Genomic DNA, 13,460 nt, shown 5'->3' on the forward strand with positions numbered 1-13,460 from the left:
TACTTTCTTCAGTGTTTCGTAGGTAAAGAAGCTGAGGCCGGCGTAGGGGATGACTCCCAGGATGGTGGGGTTGAAACCACGATACAAGGTCTTCAAGCCTTCCTCCCTGGACACCCGCACGAACACATGCATGATGTTACTGTACCTGAGGGGAGGGGGCGAGAGGGGGGAGGGAGAGGAGGGAGCGAGAGAGAGGAGGGAGCGAGAGAGGAGGGAGGGAGCGAGAGAGAGGAGGGAGAGGAGGGAGAGAGGGAGGAGGGAGGGAGCGAGAGGAGGGAGAGGAGGGAGCGAGAGAGAGGAGGGAGAGGAGGGAGCGAGAGAGAGAGGAGGGAGAGGAGGGAGCGAGAGAGAGGAGGGAGAGGAGGGGAGCGAGAGAGAGGAGGGAGGGAGCGAGAGGAGGGAGGGAGAGGAGGGAGCGACAGAGAGGAGGGGAGGTAGCGAGAGGAGGGAGCGACAGAGAGGAGGGAAGGAGAGGAGGGAGCGAGAGGAGGGAGCAAGAGAGAGGAGGGAAGGAGAGGAGGGAGGGAGAGGAGGGAGGGAGATGAGGGAAGGAGAGGAGGGAGGGAGAGAGAGGAGGGAAGGAGAGGAGGGAGAGAGAGGAGGGAGGGAGGGAGAGGGAGCGAGAGGAAGGGGAGCGAGAGGAGGAAAGGAGAGGAGGGAGCGAGAGGAGGGAAGGAGAGGAGGGAGCGAGAGGAGGGAAGGAGAAAGGGGAGCGAGAGGATGGAGGGAGAGAGGGAAGGAGAGGAGGGGGAGCGAGAGGAGGGAGCGAGAGGAGGGAAGGGAGGAGGGAAGGAGATGATGATGATGATGAGGTAGCAGTCTCTATAAGACAAAGTATTACTATTTTTTCATCTACATCATTTCATTGTGCTGTAATAAACACAACACAAGGATTCAATGTCCCGAATAACCCCCCAAAACTCAGTAAAAAAACTAAAAACATTCCTATACACACATTCCTTCATTTCAACAAGTAAACGAGTTTGAATATGGCCACCAGTGATGTCATCGGGGACACTGAATCCTTGTGTTGTGTTGTGTTAATTACAGCTCCATGAAATGATGTAGATGAAAGAAATAGCACTACTTTGTCTGCCACCATATCATTTCATTGGGCTGTAATTGACAGAAGGATTCAATGTCCCCGATTTGATTTGATTTGATTAGGGATCCCCATTAGATGGTGCGATAGGAACCAGCTAGTCTTCCTGGGGTCCAAAAAAAAAAAAAAAAATCACCATTGCAAAAACTAAATTATTAAAAGTCAGGCACATAATGAAACTACTGTAACAATTAAGATAGCTAAAATTACATTAGTGTAAAACAAAAAATTACTTTACAGTGTTAAAATAAATTAAAAAACTATTTAAGATTCTTTTTAAAAGTGAATCTACTGTAAATGCAGCAGAGGTTCCGAGGCAGGCCATTCCAAAGAGTTAAAGGGGAACTATTTTACTATTTCTTTCACTATTTGGGCACTTTTACACAATTCCTGTGAGTCTATGGAACACCTCTGTAATATATATATATTTTTTTTATTCATTGTTTTGTATTTCTAATCAAGTCCTCAAAAACAGCATTTTTCTACCTTAAGATCTCAAGCCGTTTTGAGCCTGGGCTGCAGGTCCAGGTCCAGCCACTGTGTGCAGCTCATCTTGTATCTCAACATTAACATGCAGCGGTGTCTTTCTGACATCACAAATCATCACATTTTCAAATGACTCAGTTCAGTGAGGGTGAATATTGTGAGAGGAGAATTGGAAGAATGCGCCAATATGAGAATTTTGAGACATAGATCATATTAATATAAGTTCACATAGCTAGGAAACAATGCTAAACACTCAAAAAGGCCATTTATAAGATAGTTCCCCTTTAATGCTCTAAAAATAAAAGATCTCCCCAAAGCACTGGTTCTAGGACCTGGCAATTCAAGCTGCCCACTACTGGAACCTCTAGTGCAGGGGTGGCCAACCAGTCAGAGACTAAGAGCCACAAAAATTACTGTGGTACCACAAAGAGCCACACCATATACCAGTGTTTCTCAACCTTTTTTTTTCAGTCACGGCACCCTTCATGTGTTTATAGGTCTCACCCTCTGGCCTCTGAAGTTGCTAATGTCTTTTTAATTTGGGCCTCACAGGGTTAACCTCTTAAGCCCGAGATATACAGTAAAAGTGTATATTTTCAGCATTACGTTTGTTTACCAATTATTTTAACTGTTATTAGTGAAATATAAGATTATAGAAATCTCAGGGCATTGAGTCGGAAACCGGCGCATATTGACAGGAGGAAGTGGCACAGCCAAAAGTGAGTGTTTTGAAGGAAGAGACTCAGGGCTTTCGAATTTAGGAAAAACTACCCTACCCAGCTCACACCAGCCCCTGTCAATCATCTGACTTCTGGATTTACTTTCTTATTTCTCTTATTTTTTGGGATTATCTCCCACAAACCTGAACGTTATTGCCATAAAACAGAACGCAGTTAGTTTCTCTACCTTTCTGTGAACGTCTTGCAAAAAACGGTGTTGCAATACGATGAAAAATGGTGGAGAAATTTACATTATAAAAAAGATGGCAGAATTCAGTACTGTATCTACAAAACCTTCTGTTTAATCATCTTCCCTTTATTCATTTGCTTAGATTTTTCAGGTCTGGTCAATTTTAGCATGGTGTTATTCACAGTCAAAGATAATTTTTTTTTTTTTTATAGAATTGATATTGTCCTTTGGTTCATTACAATTTACTCAAGCCTAGTAACATACACACTATTTCTGACACTGATCCATATATGTCCCTAGATTCAGATACCAAGAACATGCAAATGGACCATTTAAAAAAAAAATTAAATGTTTATTCTACGTCCTTATGGAATGAGTGACATTAAAAAAACAAAAAGAAAACAAAATATATATATATATATATATATATATAATATTAATAATAAAATTTTTTTTTATGGATGGAAGAGCCGCACATTGACGGGCAAAGAGCCACATGCGGCTTGCGAGCCGCGGGTTGGCCACCCCTGCTCTAGTGTAATGCTCGTGGCCGGTTAGCCTTCGGGAGAGGTGTTAGTTGGACAATGCCTAGGCTAACCGGCACTGTCCGCTTCCATTCATTGTGCTAAGCTAGGCTAACATGCAGCCAGATAGCTTTCTACTGAACGCACACAGAGGAAACTGGTATCTTATCTTCCTGTCTCTCTCTGGAGAAGACGGTAAGATAATTTCCCAAAATGTTGGCGTGTTCCTTTTAAGTGGTTATATCACACTGGGAGCGCCGGTCTGATTATATTTAGCCCTCCTCTGAAGGTCGTCTTACATCTCCTTGGGCGTGACGGCCATCCTGGCTCGTACCATGTCCAGCGGGTAGGTGAGCATGGTTGCTGTGGTACCAGCCATCGAGCCCGCCAGTAACCTTGGCAACGGAGGCAAGGTCCTGGGACACACAGGGGGGGGAAAGACACATGGATCAAGTTTTTCTAGATCTTTGTTCTTGTGAAAGTTCTATAAAAAAAAGATATCAAATCCTAACTGCTTTAACTACAAAACTAATAAGAAACAATAATGTCAGATGAATGGAATGTGTACCAACACAATAATGTGGAACGCCCTACCGACAGCCGTAAAGGAATGTGAATCCCTACCCTCCTTCAAAACCACTCTCAAAGAGCACTTCCAGCTACTGCCCTCCGGGAGGCGCTACAGATCCCTGACCAGCTTCATGAAACCCATTCGAAACCCAATGAATCATTTAGAAAAAGTAAATTGATTTATAATCAATATGCATCAAGCCACTATAAGCCTTTCACTGCCACACTACCAAATGGTTAACCCTTTCACTACCACTACAGAAGGTTAACCTTTCACTACCACACTACAGACGGTTAACCCCTTCACTACCACACTACAGACGGTTAACCCTTTCACTACCACACTACATACGGTTAACCCTTTCACTACCACACTACAGAAGGTTAACCCTTTCACTACCACGCTAGACTGTTAACCCTTTCACTACCACACTACAACCGTTTAACCCTTTCACTACCACGCTACAGAAGGTTAACCTTTCACTACCACACTACAAACGTTTAACCCTTTCACTACCACACTACAGACGGTTAACCCTTTCACTACCACACTACAGACGGTTAACCCTTTCACTACCACACTACAAACGTTTAACCCTTTCACTACCACGCTACAGAAGGTTAACTTTTCACTACCACACTACAGACGGTTAACCCTTTCACTACCACACTACAGACGGTTAACCCTTTCACTACCACTACTACAGACGGTTAACCTTCTGTGGTGTGGTAGTGAAAGGGATAAAGGTAACAGAGGGGCGGCTACGTGGCGTAGTGGGCAAGGCGCTCGCCACGAATGCGGAGACGCTGGGCTCGCCTGTTCGAGCCCAGCGCTCCACATTGCTTTCAGTTTAGCTGGTCGTTCATACTAATACACATTGGCCGTATTAGGGGGTGGGAAACTGATGGGTGGGGATCGGGCGTTGTGGACAGCGACTCCTACAGGTCGGTTGGTGCGCCTGCGCAGTAGAATCAGGAAGTGTCGGGGGCAGCGTGAGCCTCCCACGCGTTACTCCTCGCCACTGAGAGATCGAGCTGCGCAGGTGAAAAGATGCGACTGCTGTTACCTCAAGTACCGGAGGGGACTTGTGCTATGTATGACTTAGTCCACATTGCAGCCGGCTTGTGGGAGGCAAGAAACAGCGTTCGTGACAGGGGAGGGTTGAATTGGATGATACGAAATTGGGATGGGAGAAAATATAGAAAATGGGAGAAAAAGTGGATACAAAAAAAAAGGGATAAAGGTAACAGGATTCCCGTCCAACTCACTTCCCCTGGAAGCCGTAGTATCCTCCCAGCAGCCTCTTGTACTGCTCGTGGGCACAGAACTGGATGGCAGCGTAGGGGATGACGCGCACCATGGTGGCAGAGTTGCCCCTCCAGAGGCTGAAGAAGCCATCCTGCAGGTAGCCTCTGTAGATGAACCTGTAGGCCTCCTGGGTGAAGACGCGGGCGGGCAGGCAGGCAGGCAGGCAGGCAGGCAGGGACACAATCAGGGGTGTAAAGTACTTCTCTTCAACAAACCCTAAAGTTAGAGGTCCTCCCATCTGCTTCTGCTTTTAAACAGCTGGTGTTTGACAAATCTCAGTTTGTCAAATTGCAATCGTTTTTAGTTTCTTCTATTCTTTTTATATTTTCGAGTTAAAATAAAGGTTTAAAAAAAAGATTGAGTAAGTAAAAACAGTACTTGTAAAAACAGTAAGTACTGTTTTTTGGGGATTTGTACTTTACTAGAGTATTATTAGGTTTGTATACATGTACTTTTACTCAATTACATTTCAGAAAAAAAAAAACACACTTTTTACTCCTTACATTTAAAATGCAGACCTACATAGTACAAAGTACAAATCTCGCAGGTCCAACCATTTTAATTAGTATATTCGTTTCTCTGGCCAAACTAACTTTAACGTTATTAATCCTGCGGCCGCACTTTATTTAAAAACAGCCAATCAAATCCCCATCAATGGAAAATGAACCCGCCCATACCCATGCTGATTGGTCCTTGTGCAAGACTAGAAAGCGGGGATCTTTGATTAAACACCTGCTATCAGAAGAATAGACAATCAAGAGTGACAAGCTACAGAAGATGGCCACAAACGATAGTACGAGTGATGAAGAGGTCGAAACGGAACATTCCATTGCCCCGGGAATAATTTTTTTTTTTTACTTTTTAGTACATTTAAAAGTAGAAACTTTTTGACTTTTACTCAAGTGTTTTTTTAGCCAGATACTCTGACTTTTACATGAGTACGATTTTGAGACGGTACCCATACTTTAAGTATAATTTCTGGGTACTTTTTAAACCCCTGGACACAATCCAACAATGGATTAATGATCATCCGTTTCTAGGCGCTGAACTGGGTTTCATGCATGATGAAGTTGTGTTTGTAGAAAAACTGATTAAAAGTGTAGGTGACATATACAGTAAGTGGATAATTACTACCCCTGTGAATTAGAGGATGCATCACTGGACACGGAATTTAGGCTTTAAAGCAAACTGCTTATTGCAAAAGTGTGTTAATGTTTACACGCTGAATTTGTAACACTCCATTGTCCAGTGCCGATAATAATTCCTTAAAAAAGGTCAAGCATTTCAATGTTTTTTTTTTTTTTAGATTTTTTTTTTGGTGTTTTATCGCTTTATTGCTACTGGGCAGTCCAGTAGAGAGAGACAGAGGAGGAATGGGAGACAGAGTGGGGGGAAGACATTCGGCAAATAACGACGGGTTCGGGAGTCGAACCCGGGTCGGCCGTGTCGCGGCTCGCCACTGGGGCGCCCAAGCCTTGCAATGTTTGACAACTTGTTAATTATGTGTTTCTCAGTGATTGGTTATGAATGATTAATTGAGTCATTAATCGTCAAAGAATTATTCATTGATTGCTTATTTGTTGTTGGTTTACTTTAGGATTGGTATAAACTATCCACAAAACTCAAACCTACCTTGGCAGAGAATCTCGCTGAGGACACTGGAGAAAAAATAAATAAAGAAAGGTTTAAATGGGGAACAAAGGGAGCATGTTCCTATAGTCATCAATATTATTTGCACCTCTTTTCTAAAATCCACTTTTTTCTGCCATACAGTGTCATTCAGGTCCCTTTGGTTACAACAAGAAAGTGTGGAATTAAACCTTTCACTACCACATGACAAAGGGTTAACCCTTTCACAGCCACACCACAGAGGGTTAAGCCTTTGGTAGTGTGGTAGTGAAATGGTTAACCCTGTGGTGTGGTTGTGAAAGGGTTAACCCTTTGTCGTGTGGTAGTGAAAGGGTTAACCTTCTGAATTGTCGCAGGGAATGGGCTAACCCTTTGGTACCACACTACCAAACGGGTTAACCCGTTCACAACCACACCACAGAAGGTTAACCATTTCACTACCACACGGGTTAACCCTTTCACAACCACACTACAGAAGGTTAACCATTTCACTAGCACACAACAAAGGGTCAACACTTTCACAACCACACTACAGAAGGTTAACCTTCTGGTTAACCTGCTGGTCTCTGACAAGAACAAGTTACAGGTTGAAAAAACCCTCAGCTCGGAACTAGGCAGAATCTGCATATGGCTCGCTGATAACAAACTATCATTACACATGGGCAAAACAGAGTCCATTCTCTTCGGTTCAAATAACAAACTCAGCAAGACCGACGGCTTCTCAGTTACAGTGGGTGACAATATTGTCACAAGGAAAGATGAAATTACCTACCTGGGTTCCATCCTAGAGGCTAATCTCTCCTGTGACAAAATGGCATCCAATGTAATAAAAAAAGTCAACCAACGAACTCGATTCTTGTACCGGATCTCCTCTCTGGTAAACAAGAACACCCTGAAGACTCTGGCAGGAGCACTCATTCAGGGGTACTACGACTATGCTTGCACCTCATGGTACCAAAGCACCTCAAAGGCGCTAAAAACAAAATTACAAACATCTCAAAACAAACTGGTCAGACTACTGCTTGACCTTACTCCTAGAACCCACCTCACCCCTGCCCACTTCGACAACCTAGGATGGCTTAGAGTAGACGACAGAGTACAACAACTTGCAATGGGCCTGGTCTACAAGATACACTACACGACCAAGGTACCCATGTACATGTCAAAATACTTCCCAAAGGTCAGTGAATACCACGATCACAACACCAGAGGGAGCTCCACAAATCATGTCAAACCCAGATTCGGCTCAAATAAGGGACTAAACACGTTTCGCAATTATGCCACATCAATGTGGAACGCCCTACCCAAAGCTGTAAAGGAATGTGGATCACTACCCACTTTCAAAACCTCTCTCAAGGGACACCTACGGGAGACTGCAATTCAACACTGGCCCCTGTAAATATCCTAACCCAATCATTCCAACCCCCTCCAATGTACAGTCATTTACCTAGTATGGTTTTGTCAATAGTTCAATGTACAATTGTGTTTGTTTGTACAGTGTCTCCTCCCCCCCCCCCCCTCAATGTACAGTGTTACTTGTTTATACAGTGTGCCCCCCGCCCCCCCCCCCCCCCCCCAACCACCTCCAATGTAAATTACCCAGTATGGTTGTCAATATCCCAATGTACCCAACCCCCCCCACCCAACCTCCAATGTACAGTTTCTACGTCAAATGTATATACTCCCTTTTCTTGACTCCTTCTGTATCACAAACAGTACTGTAATTGCAAATCTGGTATGTCATAAATGTATAGATGTAGCAGTACTGACTATCTGTATGTCATGTATGTCATATATGTCTATATGAATTGAAAATGGGGGACCCTGATGGAAACAAGACAAACGTCTTTCTCAGGTCTGCATCCCCTTAACAATTGTATGTATTGAGCCGTACTGTATTGTACCCATTCTGCAATCTGTTAAATAAAGTTTTCATTCATTCATTCATTCATTAGAGTAGACGACAGAGTACAACAACTTGCAATGGGCCTGGTCTACAAGATACACTACACGACCAAGGTACCCATGTACATGTCAAAATACTTCCCAAAGGTCAGTGAATACCACGATCACAACACCAGAGGGAGCTCCACAAATCATGTTAAACCCAGATTCGGCTCAAATAAGGGACTAAACACGTTTCGCAATTATGCCACATCAATGTGGAACGCCCTACCCAAAGCTGTAAAGGAATGTGGATCACTACCCACTTTCAAAACCTCTCTCAAGGGACACCTACGGGAGACTGCAATTCAACACTGGCCCCTGTAAATATCCTAACCCAACCCCCTCCAATGTACAGTCATTTACCTAGTATGGTTTTGTCAATAGTTCAATGTACAATTGTGTTTGTTTGTACAGTGTCTCCTCCCCCCCCCCCTCAATGTACAGTGTTACTTGTTTATACAGTGTGCCCCCCGCCCCCCCCCCCCCAACCACCTCCAATGTAAATTACCCAGTATGGTTGTCAATATCCCAATGTACCCAACCCCCCCCCACCCAACCTCCTCCAATGTACAGTTTCTACGTCAAATGTATATACTCCCTTTTCTTGACTCCTTCTGTATCACAAAAAGTACTGTATTTGCAAATCTGGTATGTCATAAATGTATAGATGTAGCAGTACTGACTATCTGTATGTCATGTATGTCATATATGTCTATATGAATTGAAAATGGGGGACCCTGATGGAAACAAGACAAACGTCTTTCTCAGGTCTGCATCCCTTAACAATTGTATGTATTGAGCCGTACTGTATTGTACCCATTCTGCAATCTGTTAAATAAAGTTTTCATTCATTCATTCATTCAACCATTTCACTACAACACTACCAAAGGGTTAACACTTTCACAACCAACACGATGGAGCACCCGTCTTGCCTTGAAAGATGATCTTGGTTCTATCCAGAGGGGCCACGGCGGTCTTGGCCACAGCCCCGGCTAAGGCCCCCGACAGCAGGGAGTTGAGGATGGTCCGAGACTGAGGCTGAGGACCCTGCAGGCGCAACAGAACAAATCAAATCAAATGTATTTGTAAGGCCCTCCCGACGACAACACACGTTAATGTCCCCATGGGCCGGACAGGACACGTCTTCTTTAAAACAAGTCAAGAAGAAACATCACAATAAATCAAGAACAAAACCAAAAACACCATGAAGTCCACAATGTAAAATAAATAAATGCAACAGTCAAAACTGAAAAACTCACTAAAAACCTAGAAATAGGAAAAAAAAGTACCACAGGCAATGTGGAGGGGAGAAACCTTAGAAAATTAAATGTATCGATTCAGAACCATTTTATCATGGATAAACAACACTTTCAATGTGAACGGTTAATTTGAATTTCAAGGACTTTAAGCACCTTGTTTTTTTTGCATCCACTTTTTCTCCTCATTTTCTATTTTTCTCCCATCCCAATTTCAGATTTCCAATTCTCCCCTCCCTGTCTTGAACGTTGCTAGACTATGCCTCCCACTGGTCGGCCGTAGGGAGGATAGAAGCCTTGCATCACGTGTCCCCCTCCGGTACACGAGGAGGCAGCCTGTCGCATCTTTTCACCAGACAGCGCGGACTCTCAGTGGCGAGGTGTAACGCATCGGAGGCTCACACTACTTCCCGTCTCTGCTGTGCAGGCGTCACCCAACCGACCTGTAGGAGTCGCTGTTCACAACGTCCAATCCCCACCCATCGACTTCCACCCGCTGACTAAGCCGACACCGGGATTCGAGACCGGAGTCTCTTGCATTGGTGACGAGCGCAATCTCCGCTGCGCCACCCAGCCGCCTTTTCAAGCACCTTGTTACAAAATTGCCTGTGTTCAAGAAATTCCAGGGCTTGACTTTTTTTTTTTGTAAAAAAAAAAAAAAATCACGCACTTTAAGCACTTCAGGGACCTTGTGCGAACCCTGCATTTTGTCATCATATGACTCAGATAGTCCAGCCTCCCTCAGGCTGTTTTGTCCCATCGACTCACTCTCTTACAGTCCTGTCCGGTAGCACGTCCTCGTAGGACTTGTCAAAACCTGTCTGAGCTAAGCCGAGGGTTAACCGCCGAACATAGAGCAATTACCCGCTGAATGATTAGCCGATCCGGGTGTGTAACTAATGGGAACAGGAACACAAGCAAGGTCACGGTTCGCCTCGTAGGCGAGGAATTTCCCCACTCTGCGCCTTAAGTGAACCAAGTTGTGTTTGAGAGCCTGTAGATCATTAAACTAGGCTTACAATGTGGGAGGATAAAGGCCAAACATCTGCCTGGTCAACTCAGGCAGAAGAACGGAGAAATCTGCCCCGGACTTGAGACTTGAATTACTAGGGTTGGGTACCGTTTCACATTTGAACCGATACCGGTACCCGTGAATCGATACCGGTACCCAACGGTACCTTTATTCAGTACTTTAGTCTCTAAAAATGTAATCTACCTACCTCAGTTGTAAAAAGAATGTGTCCAAACTTCTCATTATTTATTATCATTATTATTTATTTCGAATAATTTGTTAATAATATATATATATATTATATATAATATTGCAGCGAGCGTTGTCTGCATCTAGCTTTGTAAAGTGTAGCCACACTTGCGACCGTTTTCGGCTTGCCCTTGCCCCCGACTGCTTTTGAATCAAGTCAAATCCTAGGTAAGCGTGTATTGCGCGCGTGAACGTGCAGCACACTTCACAGGTTTCCTTTCGCAGGTAAACGAAATGTTGACGTAATTTTTTACAGTACCAGAAAAGTGGCACCGGTGGATCTCACGTGAATCGGTACTCCCGACGTGATTCGGTCGGTACCCTTAAAAGTACCGGATTCGGTACCCATCCCTAGGCATAAAAGAAAATATTGTTTGGTTCCTGTTGGTTGTCAGTTAACACTTTGACTGCCACTCACGGCTAATCTCGGGTTTACGATAGTTACGTTGAAAGCCACTCACGAGATTTCTCGTATTTTCTTTCTTTTTTTTTAGCGATCTGAAATCATATTGCATCACGTGAGCCTACCCTAGCCTACTCAAGGGCCGCCGGCGATCAGATGTGAAAAAAGCGCCCCCTATCGTCTCCCAGATGGTAAATGGTAAATGGAATGGACTCAATGAAAATGGATGGGGGAAAAAAAATATTCCAGTCCACATTTTCCAGTCCACTGGAACGGGGTTACCAGAGTTCATTCTGGAGCCTCTGAGCCGCGGCAAGCATGGGTTATACTGTACACACGTTGGATCAATATACTTATCGATTTTTTCGAATGGTGATCAGGAATTGGAATATACCATTTGGATACCATCTGATGTCAGGTAAGGAATCTATGTTATCAGTGTTAGGATAATCAGACTCGTTTTCATGAAGATATAGGCTTTTTTCTGATATGTGCTCTATCGGTTTCACTGTAAAATCCATGAGGAAATGAAAACGGCTATTATCAGCGCGCGCCTCGAACGTGCGTGCGGGCATGTATACTATTGATCATCTAGCGTTTATTTGAAAACGATTCATAAATAGGCCGACAAATATCAACGCTCTGGAATATTCCAGTAAAAGGCGATTATCACAGAATGGGCTGTTTTTCACAACACAGACTGGAAAATGATTCTTTGATAAGCGACGGGCAGATTAGACACATAGCCATAATTTAAAACATAGATTAGATTAGGCGATATTAACGTTAACATTGGCGCCGATGGTGGCATTCAAGCACTAAGTCGTGCGCCCCCTGGTGGCACTGAAAGTGTTAAGGCCATGGGTAGGTAGGGAATTTTTTTTTTTTTTTTTTTCCACGGCGACTATGGATAGGGAATTTCTTTATTTAATTCAAATGTTCACAACAACATGGATGCATGTACTCTGCCAGCATGTTTAATATCCATAATACTAAAGGTTTGACTAAGATTTTTATGAAACTTTATTGTAAAAATAAAAAAGGTATTTTTTTTGTAATCTTTTTTTTTTTTTTTTTTAACTCATAAAATAAATTGGGTCGCACCTAAATCGGCAGGGTCGGTCGGCAACCGGAACCAAACCATTATTTTTTTTAGGCCCTATTCATTACAGTGACCGGCAAAGCGCAGACCTATCTTTTTAGACTGACCGTTTGTGGTGTGTAACACAATCCTTTGAGCACACACCCCGGCTTTGAGGCACCAACGCTGTTATTTCAGTCAACGGGGTGCCGGCGGTAAGACAAACGAGAGAGAGAGAGAGAGAGAGAGAGAGAGAGAGAGAGAGAGAGAGAGAGAGAGAGTAGAGGCCGTGCAGCTGTCCGGTTCAGTCCGGTTCATCCCTCTCTCTCTCACGCACTAACACAAGCTGTCCCTGCTCCATTCCTGGGGCGTCTCACACGGCAACCCGGCGAGCTTTGTGGGGAGGTGTGGGGGACAAATACTGAGCAAAATGAACTAAATGGAAATGCTTCAGGGACGATAATATAGACCGGGGTGTCGCTCCCAACGCTCCTTTATACGGCAGAGAACCAGGACATTCGAGACTAGTAGATGATGTGAGGTGATGCGTTGGCATTCCTTAACACTTTGGTTGCCACTTGTTAACATGGTAAAACGTGGTTGAATGCCACCACCCACTTCAATGATAGCGTTGTGAACGCATAATATCTGTCATAAATTATATTTATATTAATATGTGTCTAATCTGCCCGTCGCTTATCAATGATTTGTTTGCAGTCAACATTGTCGAAAGGGATTTATTTATTTATTTATTATTATTATTATTTTTTTTTTTTTAATCTGTTCATTTCCGTTTTATAGCATTTTGAAAAGCCCTCGTTTTCTTGAAAGTTTCAGGAAAATATATAGATTCTGTGATAAACGGCATTTACTGGAATATTCTGGATACACAAAAAACGTTGTCATTTTCCGGCCTATTTATGAATCGTTTTCAAATAAACGCTAGATTATCGATAGTATATGTGTACTTATGCACGCTAGAG

At 43.6% G+C, this 13,460-nt stretch overlaps 1 protein-coding gene across 1 annotated transcript in view; it reads right to left on the bottom strand.

Moving 5' to 3' along the window:
- LOC311227646 (mitochondrial coenzyme A transporter SLC25A42-like) overlaps positions 1–13,460 on the bottom strand; it is a gene marked incomplete at its 3' end in the record, with an annotated part of 29,041 nt that overhangs the window by 3,580 nt on the left and 12,001 nt on the right. The window contains exons 3-7 of the mRNA XM_084313367.1: positions 9,400–9,523; positions 6,533–6,558; positions 4,861–5,027; positions 3,321–3,437; positions 4–145 (exon numbers count right to left, since the gene is read on the bottom strand). Coding sequence (XP_084169493.1) covers positions 4–145; positions 3,321–3,437; positions 4,861–5,027; positions 6,533–6,558; positions 9,400–9,523 — 576 coding nt within the window. The remainder of the gene's footprint in view (positions 1–3; positions 146–3,320; positions 3,438–4,860; positions 5,028–6,532; positions 6,559–9,399; positions 9,524–13,460) is intronic.

This window comes from Notolepis coatsorum (genome assembly GCF_963971535.1).
Source record: "Notolepis coatsorum genome assembly, chromosome: 4".
Lineage (NCBI taxonomy): Eukaryota > Metazoa > Chordata > Actinopteri > Aulopiformes > Paralepididae > Notolepis > Notolepis coatsorum.